Below are 15,164 nucleotides of genomic sequence, written 5' to 3' on the forward strand. Positions count from 1 at the left end.
AACTCAGCGGGAGGTTCTCTGCTGATGGCTTATCTGTGATCTTCTAACCCTTCAGAGGAAACCCTAATGATCTAAAATAAAAATATGATTCAAGCTAGAAACGTCCACAGGAGAAAAACATGGAGGATCTTTCCATCATCGCAGCATCAAATTTGATCATTTCACATGATATCTGTTGTTGAGTAAGGAGCTGCAGGGACAGCAGCAGACAGATATACGTTTTCACCTGCGCTTTAGATGCCGGTCTAGATTGAACTCCTGCATATCCCTGCTATAACTGTTGTGACAACATATCATGGTGGCTGTTAACTCCAATTCACATTTTCGGCTTGCAGAGCTGCAGCAGCCGCTGCCAGGTCTGCCCGCCTGCAGTCCGCTGGCTAGGGTTGCCAGGGCTGTTTATCCTGGCCCAATGTGAGATCCCTCTCTGTTAGAGCAGAAGACCTGCTTCGCCCTTTCACTGCAGATAACCCGATCTGCCACAGACAGCAGCAACCCATGGCACCAATTTTGCGGCGGCACTGCAATCACGCTAGTCCTGTCATTTCAAGAGAACAGACCTTCCCGTTGAGTCTGAGGGAGTTTAAGGTCAGGTGACGCCGGATACAGAGAACCACATGTATGATCAGATAAGTTCACTCATGTGAATCCATCGTAAAGTTTCTATTTGAAGCTGCGTTTCACACTGTGGTCTCTGTACAACAGCCCAAACACGTAAATCTCGATAACAATGTTGTATCTTAGACTGCTGCTTAACTAAAAACATCGATTCAGACATATTACTTTTTTACAGCTCTGAAGAGCCATCGCTCCTCCCTTTAGTATCATTACTTGCTGCCGCAGAAGCAATTGTTAGCAAAATGTAAATAACAGGTAACTCGATATATGTTTTTGTCTTTGCCAGCTGATGCATTATAAATGTCCCGAAACAACAGCGCTTGTTGCCGTTTCATCACAGGCAGATATCTCTCTCAGATTGCTGCCCATTTTAGCGGCGTTCTCCTGCTGATGCTGCAAATTACATGTGACAGAAGCAATTTTGGGATCTTTTCCTCACACACAAACTGGAGTAAGTGTTATGAATTAAATCAAGCGAGGGGATTTTGAAAGTGTGATACTTCCTCTGCCAGCTCAGCAGCTTTAATTAATGCAATTGCATTCTCTTCCCCCTTTCCCTCCCCTTCCTGGGGAAAGTGTGCTGATTTTTATTTTTCAGCAAATATAAAAACCGCTGCTCTGGCTGAATAAATACTAATAAAGCAGTTGTGTGTACGACAACTAGTCCCACAACAGAAATGGTAATTTGATGCAAATGAAGATACAGTATTGGGAATGAACAACACATGGTGCGCCCGCTTTCTGTCTGTAGTCATTTGTATTAAGTCTTTCCTACCTCTCTGAGGCAGCCCATGAAATTGTTGCTAACTGGAGATCCTGGCAGGTCCGCGGTGCTGGGGCTCCCACCCACGTAGAAGAAATCATCGGAGCCCAGCATGGTGTAGTCCTCCTGGGTGTAGCCAGTGGTGGTTAGGATTCCATCCACAGAGATGGTCACCTGTTGAGGGGTAACACATCCAAAGCCCAGCCATTACACTCTGGCAGTAGATAGCATGCTGTGTATGAAACACACTTCCTTCCTTCGTCTGCATTCGAAACTTTTCTTTAGGCTCCACACTGTAGGTTGGGTTCTCATTTAACCTTTTCTTACCGAATCGTTTAGTACCGTGAAGCGATTATTTTGGACCAGACAGTGTTTGGATTTCATTAATGGAATTTTTGCCGTAGGATTCACAGGACAGGTAAAGAAAATATGGCCCAGGCATATTTTCTTTATCTTTGATGGGGGTAAGAGAATGGATCCTGGGTTTGGTTTGGAAACTTCAGGTTGGGGGGAGGGTTAGTACAATGCTCAAACCAAGGACAAATTTGATTGCACTTGTCTTAGGTTTCGGGATTTATCTGGTAACTGCAGACACACACATATAGAGTACACACATGTGAACACAAACAAGCACACAGGCGTGTGTACTCGCACGCCTCCACTCGCGCACACGTTCGTTCTCACACCATCAGTCTCGCACTCTCTCTTCTCTTTCACACGTCCACATCTATATATCCACACACATGCAAAACAAAGGCTCTTCACACCACATCAATGTGCAAACCAAGGTCACCACTCTTAGAAGGCAAATTAAACACACTTAACTGGACATGTAGGGGAATAAGTGGATCAATGGTGCCATACAAAGCTGGAGCAGGCCACACAGGGTTCAGAGGCTCATGCACAATCAAGACCCGAGTCCATATTCAAACACACTCTCAGAATAGCTCATGCTGATCTCTGATCAGGTTAGGCTCAGGTGTCGTGTCTACATTCTCAATGTCACTGGACAAACCGATAATCCTTGATCAGTTTGCTTATTCTTAGAAATGTTCTGAATATGGGCCAAGGTGTGAGGGTTGATCAAAGTGAGCCAACACACACACAAACACACACACACACCACTGTAACCAGCATGCTACAACAACACACACAAGGAGGGCAGGGTGAGTGGTACAGTGACAGGTGGAAGGTGAGTGAATTAGAGTGTTAGTGGTTATTGGGTTGACAGGGTTGAGGTTTTATGAGTTTGGGAGGTGGGATTCAATGAGTTGTGGGCATGCCATGCGCCATAGTGAGTTGGAAACAACTGTCAGAGCTCCCGCAATGGTGGTCAAGGGTTGCCATTTTTTGGTAGTTCCTCTTTTGGGGCTCGCTGTCGAGGTCCCCCATCTTTGGGATTGTGGTAAGCTTCTGTCAGTTCTGGATGACAGTCCTCACAAAAAATGGGGACTTTTTGTGCAAAAAAATTCAAATAAAAAAAGTAAGTCGCCCTGACAAAGGCAAAGAAGTCAATTTTCTTTTTACTTGTTGGCAATCTGCAGTAATGTGGAAGAAACAAAGAGAAAAAAGTAAAAGCCAAAGTGAAAAAAAAAACAGGATGGGGGATTGTGGGGTAAAGAAGGAGGTTGTTGGCAGGTCAGGGAGGAAATTGAGAAGAAGCGAAGAAACAATTGCCTGGTAATACAAACCCATCTCCTCATTTTTTGATAAGAGTGTCTAGGATGGAACTCAAAGAGAACGAATAAAAGAAGAGAGGGGGAGGGGACACACGGCAAACCCAAAAAAAAGACAATAAGAATGATATCTACCAGACAATGTAGTTTGTTTACCATAGCGTGTCCAATGCCTGATTGCTTTCCAGAAAAAGGGGAAGAAAGGAAATCAAAAGAATAATGAACAAAAAAGGTTGTTAATAAGGATGGACAGGAAACAAAAACCAAAAGCAATGATGAAGAATTAGGATGTTAGTACATTAGTTGGTTAGATATAGGTTAGTTGTAAAAAAATGACTTTTATCATGGATGAGTTAGTGTTGGGGTGAAGAAACACTACAGGATTTGTCAGAGATTCCCCGCGGTAAAAATGCGCCTCCTTGCCATCCTAGCCAAATTTTCGACATCGGTGTGCGGCAAGAAAAAATCAAGAAAAGAAGAAGACAGTAAGAACTGTAAGATGTGGCACTTTCAGATCAAAATTTGTGTAGGATGGCGTAAAAATCCCAACAAAACTTGTAGTGTTTGTTTCACCCCGAGTCTATCAAGGTGTGACCTTCAAATAGAGAAAAGAAAGTGATAGTGAAAGAAAGACAGATCTGGAGAAGGGAAGAAAGGAAGGAGAGAGCCGGCAAGCCCCCGGCTCTTAGCTTGGAACCCCCCTAAACTGTGTTCATCCTGTTGGGATTTTCGGCTACAGCTGTTTACTAACCTGTGGGACAAAGGCTCACTGTCAGAGAGGGTCAGGAAAAATCAACACTTACTTGTTGTGCGGCTCTGAAAGCAACACTAAAGTGCTGCCTCACCTTGCAGACACACTAAAGGTCGACCAAGACAAAGAACAAGCACTGCCTCGACAAAGCACTGTGAGCTCCTCGTTCTCTCTCTACAGCAGAGATCACACTGTTACATAGCAGGGCTGACAGTTTTTTGAATAGACCTTCAAACATGAGGGGATACGATCATGTTCAAACAACCGCCTGAAGTAGCTTGCCTTATAATCCAGCGCAGGTTGCACCAGTGATGTTACTGTGTTTTGCTTCGAAAATGGAGAATTCTAGCAAGCATAGAAGCCCTGAGCAGACAATCACAACACCAGAGCATCTGATAGGCGATGTTTGGGTCGCCACAAGCTCAGATGGGTTCGTCCACATTTGACTTGTGTGTGGGGGGGGAGTAATGGAATATACTTGAACAAACTGCGTGTCGCGTCAAACTCTCCTCTGAACTTGATTTTTAGAAGTAGTGACAGCCCCATTACATACACGCTCCACCCGACAGCAACACTGGCTAATTGACATTACATAAAGAAAACAGTAAAAAATAGCATCTGTCAAATAACGAACTGCCTTGAAAAAGCATCACGATAATCAGAGCTCTAAATACCACATTGGTACACGGCTCAAAGGCAAACACTCTCTGCCGGGCTCTAGATATATTCTACACAAATATATAAAACAGTTTATGAAAGCAAGAAGCGCCGGATAGGTGTGTCACCTTAGGGGAGAGTGATCAGAATAGTGTCAGATAGTCCTAAATTGAGGACACAGGGAACTCAAGTTCAATATGTTGAAAAACAGCAGAGAAGGATACACCTATAATAATGGTGCCTTTACTAGGCCATGCTGAAGAACTGCTTTGCCCAGTAGTTTAGAACAAAGATTAAACCATGAGAGAAAATGAAACAGAATTCCATGTAAGAAAATAAACAACTGAAAAATCATGACATCTGTTTCAATATGGTTTCTGAACTGTGGTGATGGAATGACAACCAATCAGAACGTGACATTCTTGATGCCAGCTCTCTCTCTCCAGTGCTCTCGGAAGCAGCTACCCTTACAGCAAAACTAAAAAAGAAAATAATAATCCACCTGTCTGCAAACTCGGTCCATCACCTCTACCCCCGATTACCTGTCTCAGGTTGCGTGTCACTTTGATGTCGTGCCAGGCGTTGTCATTGAATTTCCCATTGACTGGCTCGACGATGGCCTCGAAGGCCCCGGAGCCCAGATTGATGACGAGCGACACGGCCCCGTCTTTCAGCGCCAGGTTGACATAGTCGGCGGACTTCCCTGTGTGCAGGAGGAGGCCGTTGCGTTGCCAGGTCTTGAAGGACAGGGTGATCTCGTCGCTGCTGCTCTGGATGGGGTTCTGCGACAGGTCGTAGCAAAAGTACTCCGAGCCGCGGAAGGTGGCCACGTTCTCCTCCCTCGCTGAAAGGACAAAAGAGAGCAAGACGAATCGTTACTTTAAGGTCTAAACGAAGCTATTTTGAACATTTACATCGGGCACAATTGCTGTTGCAGCTTTGAACTACACACTTGCAACTTTACTCCTTCGTCATGATGATACTTATTCTCCCATTTAAATAATTTACACATTAAACTGAGTATCCACGTTCTGGTCTGCTTCAATCGGGAGGCAGCTTCGGTACATATGAGGACTGCTGTGTGCTCTGGAGAAGGTTACATCAAGCCAATGCACACACACAGACACACGCACACACACAATCCTAGGCCTGCCATAATTACGGCAATGATAATCGCATCATTCAGTTCAGATCATAAAATCCTCTCTGTACGACTCCGGGTTCAGGTTTCGCACACAGCCTCTCGACAGACACACAGACGACTTATGATGGAACACTATTCCCTGCTAATGGTGCGCATAAATCAAACAGATTTTACAGGTTTATATCACTCCACTGCTGCAAAGTGACTTCCTGAGACCATTTTACACAACAACGGCGAGAGTAAGGTGAGACCAGACAGCTCGAGACAGAGAGGGAGAGCGGGGGGGGGGGACTCAGACGGACCCAGCTCTGGGGGGAAAATGAGACAACATGCAACACAACAGAAAAAGTGTTACTTAAAAAATTCTCAATTTACAGGGTTTAAAGGAAAATTTTATTTGTCAATATTTTTAAATAAGTAAATGTAAGGGTGTGATACAAGTGCAGAGGAGTACTTGGGCCAAGAATATTGTTGTTATATGATAGGAACAAAGTTGTAATTACATGAGAAATTACAAGATAACAGGGTTCCACTCCTTCTGGATCCGAAATCTCATTGCGTCTTGAGAAACGACAAAATGTCTTTGAACATCACACTGATGTAACCTCACAGTCGACCACAACAAAACAAGGAGGCAACTTCCTTCAAGTCTGTGTTGTTCTTCTGAATCGAGGCCGATTCTTACAAAATCTTTTCAAAGTCCTGACACGGTAATGTGGTGCTGATGTGACAAAAGAAGATTTGGTTATTAAATGAAACCTTAACTAAACTATAACTTTACAAGATGGTTCATATTCTAAACAAGTTGAACTTCTCACCCACCCACACCTTGAACTGGCCCAAATACTCCATCACACTTACCTAACTACTGCCTGGTAAGAGGAAAAAACAAGCCTATTTTGCCTTGATTTAAGATAATTCATCTCATTTAGATAATCTTCTTTTTGTGTTGAGGGATTAATGAAAGGGAAATGAAACTTGCTGGGCTGAGGGAAATCAAAGACTCTACAAGAAAATAAGTGGATGAGAGGAGTTGTGTTTCCCTATGATCAGTGATGAAATAAATGACACTTTCCCTGCCTCCTCTTAAAAGGTGGTTTGACACGCTGGTTAGCTCGGGTCTGGGTGAATCCATTAGAGACGAGGTCAGACCCGCCGTCAATGATGTGTCGAGTTGGACGCGGCACAGCTGACTCAAGGTGGCCACTCGAAGATTCATCGTCGAAGAAAACACTGTTCAAGGCAGCAGCTTTCGGAAATTGCAACCTTCAGAAATATAAAATCAAATAAACCACTGGCGACATAGCGGGCAAGCGAAACCGCTGTAACATTAACTATGTCATTACCTGGCGACGATACCATTTTCGGTTGTGAGCGCCATTTAATTTCCTCTTTATTCGTCTGTGGACTCACGGACATGTCAATGAGAGCCACGCGTGAAAAGAGGAAAAAGAACAGTCGGGAAGACGGAAGCGAGAGAAAGAGAAAGAGAGGGAGAGAGAGAGAGAGTGCAAGGGCTGCAGGCTGTAAAGCGTCAGACTGTTGTTTTGGATCAGGCTATATGTAAACATGAGGGGGGCAGTGTTGTGGAGCTGCCAGAAAGCTTCCGGAAGAGGAGAAAAAACAGAGAGAGAAACAAAGGGAAAGCTGAGTGGGGCTATGGGATGATGGGGTGCTGATTCCGGTCATGGAGAAATTCTCCCCTCGGCATCAAACTCATGTCTTTGCGCAACACGGCGACAAGAGGAAATAGTACGGGAGGCAACAAAAGGCCCCGTGAAAGCCCCTCATCCCTGTGCCAGGGGAATAAATAGAAACCCATTATAACCTCTGAGACAGCACAACACTGAGAGGAAGCAGAATATACTTAAGAGAAGAAAAAAAAAATACACTCTCCATCTCCACTGATTTCATGCATCTAATCTAAGAAATGACACAGGCATTCGCTGCACAGAGAAGCCTCTAGATTGTATACCCCTTTAATATTGTCTCAGACATCGAGCACAAAATGATAGTTCTCCAAGTGCTTGGGAAAAACAATAAGAGCCGTGGCAGTCCCATCAATTGTGTCAATGTTTTTTAGTTTTTTTTTCAAAGAAATCTCTCAGATGATTAAATAAATATTGATTTATGTATCCACACTTGTGGCGACACGGTGGTACTGTGGTTAGCACCGTTGCCTCGCAGCAAGATCGTGACCAGTTGGAAACCCGGGTCTTTCTGTGTGTTCCTCCCGCAATCCAAATGTAGATTGGGGGTGAAAGTGAGTATGAATGGTTGTTTGTTGCTGTGTGTTGACCTTGAGATACACTGGAAACCTGTCCAGGGTGAACATCACCTCTCGCCCAATGTCAGCTATTTGGCTCCAGCCCCCAACGACCAACAAAGGATAGGCTGTATAGATAATGGACGGATGGCTGGATTTCCACTCTGGGGTATCATTGTCATCACCGTCAGAAACAGAAAGGTTTCTAGCTCCTTTTTGGCGTTTGGTTTTATTGTACATCTGGACGAGTGTGGCTCCTCGAGCCAACGACACTTCTTGAAGCAGTCGGCACGGAACCATGTTCAGTGGAAATTGTAGATGCATTACAAACACTCGCTGTCACATTGTGCCTAGAGGCCCCTTGCAAATGCCCGATGGCAAATCACACAAGCCATGTGTAATGTGGGTAGAAGGCCCCGTGTTTCTGCAAAACTGATTTTCTTTGCCCATAAAAATCATTTATTAAAAATTCTCCAGGCAATGCTTCACCTTATAAAAAATGTACTTGCTAATTAAACTGTTTGTATCCAAAAACAACACAAACGGAGCACCACAAAAGACCGTGTAAAGCAATTCTGAGTTTGTCACACCACCATATACCACCATATACCACCATATATATATATATATATATATATATATATAGGATATCTCAGCTTTCTTTGTAGGCGTGGTGCAATCCTTAGAAAATAAAACCTCAGACACCTGATCTTGTCGGCTCTCACCTGTCCCAAAGCACAAAAGCTTTTGTCATGCCCCCCCCCGCCTCTCCAACACATTCTAATGAGGTCAGAGGATCACAGCTCAAATTGCAAGATGAGCTCGCTGGATTTGATTCTTAGGGATTCCCGATCGCATTATTATTAAAGACGCAAAGAGCCGACATCCCAGGTGGCAATTACTGCTAGTGCTGGGTGATGTGTGAAATAATGCATGTTAGAGTTAAAAAGCAGTGACAAGAGTTAAATAGATTGTGTTGGTGCAATAGTTGAGAGTTTCTCTAGAACCACAGCTCTATCGACGAAGACAGTATTTTCAGTCTAGACTGAAATATCTTCCCCAGCTACCGAGTGGGTTGCTATGAAAACTATCTAGGCAGATCAGAGTTCCCAGAGGATGACTCGTACTGACATAAGTCACTTTGACTAATGAGCAAAGCAGCTTCATAGCAAAAAAACATTTGGTCTTGTTACATATCAATAAATCTTTTTAATATCATGTGTTGAGTGAAGCCAGTTAACCTCTGTCCAGTTTTATATTTTACCTATAAACGTTTACCTGTCTGTGTTATGTTTGACTCTCCATATGTGTTCTAATTACAATAACCTAATTACAAAGTTGCTGTGGAGCTGTAAAGACTATCAATATTGTATTGTTGCTATGAATAATAGAGAGAGCAAATGGACATAATGCAATATTTCTGCACCTCAGCAATATTGAACCCGCGGTAAGTGTATACGGATCCATAAAAGCCAGGGGGAAATGTATTGCCTGTTGAGACATGTTCTGCACAGATGTGTGGCTTTCTTATCGATCATATAGGCGGGTCATTTTTCCCTTATTTTCGCCAGAGTCATCAATATTCCATTTGTGTGCTGCCTGGCCCGTGCACTGGGGGCTCGGGTTCGATTTCAAAATCCACTGGAAGCAATTAGCTCCTTCATTACCATCTCCCGTTCTCTTCCGTTCCCCCTCTCGCCCCAGACGCACACACACAGACACACACACACACACAGACACACACACACACACACACACACACACACACACACACACACACACACACACACAAATACCAATGCTGCCTGAGCTCACTCTCCAGTCTCCTCCCATGGGAGCGAGGGTGTTGTCACCTCTCAGAGCTCCGGTCCACAGCCTTAACCTCCTGGAGATCATGGCAGTTCATCAAACTGTCCCTAACCGCTAATCAGACTTAAAATGTGCAAACGGGAAATCAGTTTAATGATAAGATTAGAGACAGGAGGCCTCGTGATTATCATAGAAGAAGACCGACTCTGGCTGGAGATGCTGCAGCCGCGAGGCCGCAGAGTCGATAACCCTCACTGCACAGTCGAGGCTGCAGTCCCTCTGAGACTTTTTGGTGAAGTAAACTCAATCTGTGCTGACATCCAACACCTCAAATGCATGTTTGCACTCAGTTTGCAGTAAAATACAAAAACCCCAAGTTCCAGACTAAAACAAAGAGAGTTCAGTTGTGCTTTTTAGCGATTGATGTTTGTGTGACACCCCTGGGAACCGGAGTCTTTCAAACTTGTGGTGTCATCCCACACACTTTGAGTTTAACAAAGGTAATGCTTCATCCCACCCTGACTCTATCTCTTCCTCACTGTTCCATCTCCTCTCTTCCCGAAGGTGAGAAATCAGCATCGCTCGCTAATAACAGTTAGCCAGACGCAGCCAAACATGACCAATGAGCTTCACTGCTTCCCCTGCATGTGGCCAATGCTAAGGTGCTACTGTGTGGCTTGAAGCTCAACGGTGAGACATCACATGTCACCTGAATGTGGAGCATCATGGGTGATGTCTCTCTTCAAAGGCAGGCTGGGCTGTCAGACAGGCTTATGTTGGGGGGAGATTCGGTAGAATGTGTTGCCAGGTCATATTTAACCGGCCCTCTCCTTCCAATAAGCTGTAGCCACAATAAAATTCAACCCAGGATATGAAAGGGCTCATGAGAGACGGCAGCGATAAAGTTGGGTAAATACGGCTCCTCTGGGTTTTATTTTTCCAGTCACTATACAAGCTGCACTGCATTTTGTCCTCTTCACAGCAACTTCCAAGATGTCACACGACACGGAGGTTGAAGCGAACCGTCCCCCCTGACACTTCTTTTTCTCATCTTGTGTTTCGCGAAACCCCCACGAGAGGCGGCGGCGGACGACCTGTCTCGGGCTGCCTCAGATGTCTGACGCGCACACAGAGCGAGGAGAAGAAGAGAACGACAAAGACAAGAGGAGCATAAACAGAAGTGAAGCGCAGGAAGCAAAAGAGTCTGGAACAAAAGGAAGCCAGAGATGGAAGCAGAGACAGCGAGTGGGGGGGGGGGGGGGGGGGGGGAGAGAAAGGTAAAAGAGTCGGGCAAAAAGCCGAGAGAGTTTGGGAGACAGGGAGGCGGGCGAGAGCCAGAGCAGGGGAGCGAGAGAGGCAGATGTAGTGGAAGAGAAACAAAGGCACTTCCAATGGCTCTCCAGAGACCCAGAGTGACACTGTGTGTTAGGACCAGCAGTGAAGAGCCGTCCCTGTGGCTTGTGGCATTAGCAAATCTTATTACTGCAACTGATAACACAGCAGGCCCACCAAATCACACTCCCAGCCACTCCCCCTCCCTCACAGCACCCAGCACTGCAAACCCAAACATGGTATATGTACACGTTCCACATGGTTTCTGCATCGCTAACTCCCCAAGTGACAGACTTTTAAATGAAGTGTCTAAGAATTGTGATTTAAAAGATTTCTTGAAAGACCTCCCTCTGAGAAACACATCGCATAGAGATGTTCGTACTCCAACGTTACTTAGCGACTGGCTCATTTGACTGCAATATTCACAAAGTGCATGAATAAAATAAACCCTGTTCAACTTCAAAATGGTCGAGCGGTAGAAGCCGCTGCAGGGAGGAATGAAGCAGACTTAGATGACTGCCACACATTAAAGCAGAATGGCTGGATCGGTGTACTGTTCGTGGTCTATAATCTAAGAGATAATTAGTCCGCGATTTGATTATCTTCAATGGATCGGTGATTTTATCCATAGACCTGCACAGAGAGTCTATTAAGTCTTCTTATTGGCTGATGATGTGCAACAGCAAAGCCCTGTGACCTTGCCGGAGGAGACTCAGGAACGAACAGGGCCGGCCCTAGCACATTTGGCGCTCTAGGCAAGCTTCACTCCTGGCGCCCCCCCCCCTCACACGAAAACTTATTATAAAATTATTTCTTTCTTCGTCGAAGTTGCTTGGAAACACACACTCTAACCATAAGCCTCAATGTGCTAGCATGTTCTGACAACACCAAGGAGGTTCGTACCTCAATTTTTGCCTCATTTTACCCAATGTTAGATTAATTTTTTTAATGTCAAAGTATTGGTTGGAGATATATGTTATGGGTCCCAAAATTGATACCACAGCAACAAAGTATATCTGTAGAATACAGCATGAATGCAGCAGCAGTAACGACACGGAGCATTCAGTTCCACATCCAGACTGCATCTTATTCAAATTAAACACAATTTCAAGTACAAGCATTTCTTTGAGTGTAACTGCATTTTTAAGTGCATAAAACATACATTCAATTATTATGGTGTCTCTTTCCTCCAAACATCTTAATATACATCATCACTCATAAAGAAATATAAACATTTACAATATAGACCTATTGAACATTAGCTTATAACTGGTCTTTATAAGGCACAATAACAATACATGAATTACAGAGTCTGTGTGTGTCGGAGCTGAACTACACACTGTAAAGTAAACAATACACTATCGCGACCCGCCTGCAAGACGACGTGCAGGTAAATCAAACACCTGTACAGGCGGATGTAGCCCCGCCCACCTAGTGCGCGAGTGTCTCTCCTCACTGCCCTGCGGAGTTTATAAGTTTTACCAGTCAACACGTCTCAATGACACCCGTGGTGATCAACTACTACCCTGTAGAATACAGGATGGAAGCAGCAGCAGGAACGACACGGAGCATTCAGTTCCTCATCCAGACTGCATCTGACAGTACGGGGTGCAACTGCTCCAGTGCCAAACGTTCCACCTGAGTGCTGCTGTCATTTAGTGATTTCTGTAATGAAACTACTTAAATTACTGTCAGAGTAATTAAATACAATATTTTTGGCCATACCACATAGAGAAGGGGGCGCAAAAAACTCTGCCTAGCAAAAAAAAAATTTTTTTATTTTTTGCTCTGCGCAGTTTTTGGCGCCCCCCTCTGAATGGCGCCCTAGGCAACCGCCTATGTCGCCTGTAGGAAAGACCGGCCCTGGGAACGAATATGGTGATGTCCATGTTTTTAGCCACTCAGCTTGTTCAGCTATATCGATGGTACTTTTTATTGTAGATATTCATAGTCCTCAGAAGATGAATGTAATGATTTTGAAGACTGTCTGAACTTACATTTAGCAGTACCTTCTGATCAGTCAACATTTTACAAACAATGTTTCGGGTTAGGTATTCAAAAATCACTCTGCACTGTCCCTCAGCTATACGTAGCATTAATGGAATGCTGATTTACAGTTTTGGATCAGTCTCACCGCTCCCATCAATCTTGGTCGCACAACTCACAATGTAAGAGAAAATGAAATAGATCCAGATTCGCAATTAAATTTTATGGGCTCATTCTTGACCCATGTGAGTGTAGGTGCATCTGAGGCTCTTTTCCTCTATTTGATTATTTCAGCATAAACAGTGACTTTCTGGCTACAAGCATCAAGTGTGTCACCTTCAGTGTGTTTTTCGGCTCCTTTGTATGTGTGTATCTGTGCATACGTGTGTGTGTCCGTCACTGAAGCTCGTTATTGGCTGCTGATGGTGGAGTCTCCACGGAGTGAGTGATGAGGTTTGGAATGACAGCGTGGGGGGGGGGGGGGTGGGGGCGAATGGCGGGAGTGAATGATGGAGGGATGGAGGGCGTCTGAAGAATGGGGGCAGGTGCCTGAGGTCCAATCCCATCAACGGAGGCAATTGTGCGGAGCGAATACTGGTGTGTGTGGAGGTAGGGGGGAGGGGGTTGTTGAGGATGAGTTTGCGGAGGGGAGAGACGGAGTAAGACAGAGATGTGGTGGCAGCACTCCCCTTACCAATCCTGGACAATTAAGTGGAGGCTGATGAGGGACCTCTCAGACTAGAACCCCCCCCCCCAGCTCGGGCTTGGAGGGAAGGCCCGGAGAGAATAATAAATGATGTTGACAGACCTGAAACGGGCTTGAAAAACAGTATGTTATCCATCACCGTGAGCATTTAAGACCAGATTTGTCCTTGAAAGCCCTCCCATTTTCTCCCACAGTCTGCTTGTAATTAGCGTCTGAATTATGGAAGCTGCGAGTTAAGGAGAGCTCAAAAGGTTCCTTAACGGGAGAAGAACCCGGAGAAGAACTGAGAGTGAAGTGATATCTAAAAACAAAATGCTGAAAACGTTCCAAAGCATGCAGTAAAGCTGCAGTTAAAATATTCACAAGATTTCAAAGATTTACTTGTTTACTTGTAACATGCTGATTCTGTTTGTGCAGTGAAATGCAGGATGGCATACTATAAAGCTGGAGTGGAGAATCAAAAGAGAGAAAACAAGGTGTAACATAACATCAAACTGGGTGTCATGAAAACTCAGTATAGCGGTACAAACGTGGAATGTTCCAAATGTAAAGAAAATAGTGAATTTGAATAAGACATAAGCTCCCTGTTGACCGATAAGCGTACTTTTATAAAACTCTCAAATACATAAAGGAAACGTCAATGGCAGATTTCTACATAGATTTTTACTAGTTTATGTTTTTCTGCTATTTTTTCAATCATGTGACCGTGTTGCGCCCTCTTCTACTGTATATCTTAACAAGCTTTTTTTTGTCTATAATCCAAATAAGGTTCACATAACTGTAGTGGATGGAAAACCATAAATAAGTTGCTTAAATTTGCACTGAATTTGAACGTTAACAACCCTGAGACTGAACGACTCCTCATGAAATTTGCAATGAAACCTTTACAGCCTTTCCTCTATTGATTGAATTTTAGGGGAAAAACCTTTTTTGAGTGTAAATGTTTTGTTGACACTAGCTGAAGAGTGATCAGCACAGCAAAGAAGAAATGACTGGAATTAAAGTAGAAACTGTTAATTACTGTTCAAGAAGAGAAACTCAAAATAATGAGAATGATTAATATAATATAGCTCTTCTGCTATAATGATGATTTATTTGTTCTTGTTTGAAAACTAGCTTTTACATGAGTCTATGGAATAAATAAACTATTTTTAAACTGTAGATGCAGTAATGCAATGTAAATTAACTGCAGTAAGATAGTGCAATTGGATTATTGAACACTTTGAGCCCTCCCTGTTCGCTTAGTACAAACTAATGTATTCTGCATATTGATTGTTATCCTGTGCTTTTTTTACCCTTTCTCTTTACTTTCATTCTTTTCTGCAGCAGCCGTCCTGGTCTGCTGTCAACGAGAATACAATCAAATCGGAGCTAATCCTCCTTCATCTTCTCCAATACACTAATGCAGCAGGTTTCTATCTGCTTGTTGAGGTTGAAAACCTTTCACGCAAAAAAA

At 44.0% G+C, this 15,164-nt stretch overlaps 1 protein-coding gene across 3 annotated transcripts in view; it reads right to left on the reverse strand.

The window, feature by feature from the left end:
• The window catches only part of LOC133973714 (neurexin-3b), a 271,954-nt gene that overhangs the window by 199,058 nt on the left and 57,732 nt on the right, over nt 1-15,164 (reverse strand). For 2 of the 3 annotated variants that reach the window (XM_062411733.1, XM_062411734.1), the window contains exon 1: nt 1,394-1,520. In XM_062411733.1, the coding sequence (XP_062267717.1) occupies nt 1,394-1,495 (102 nt within the window). In that variant the 5' untranslated portion in view covers nt 1,496-1,520. Of the gene's footprint in view, nt 1-1,393; nt 1,556-3,213; nt 3,238-5,007; nt 5,310-15,164 lie in introns of those variants that run through there. The other variant, XM_062411736.1, reaches the window with a different exon arrangement.

The sequence above is a fragment of the Platichthys flesus genome, chromosome 18 (assembly GCF_949316205.1).
Source record: "Platichthys flesus chromosome 18, fPlaFle2.1, whole genome shotgun sequence".
NCBI lineage: Eukaryota > Metazoa > Chordata > Actinopteri > Pleuronectiformes > Pleuronectidae > Platichthys > Platichthys flesus.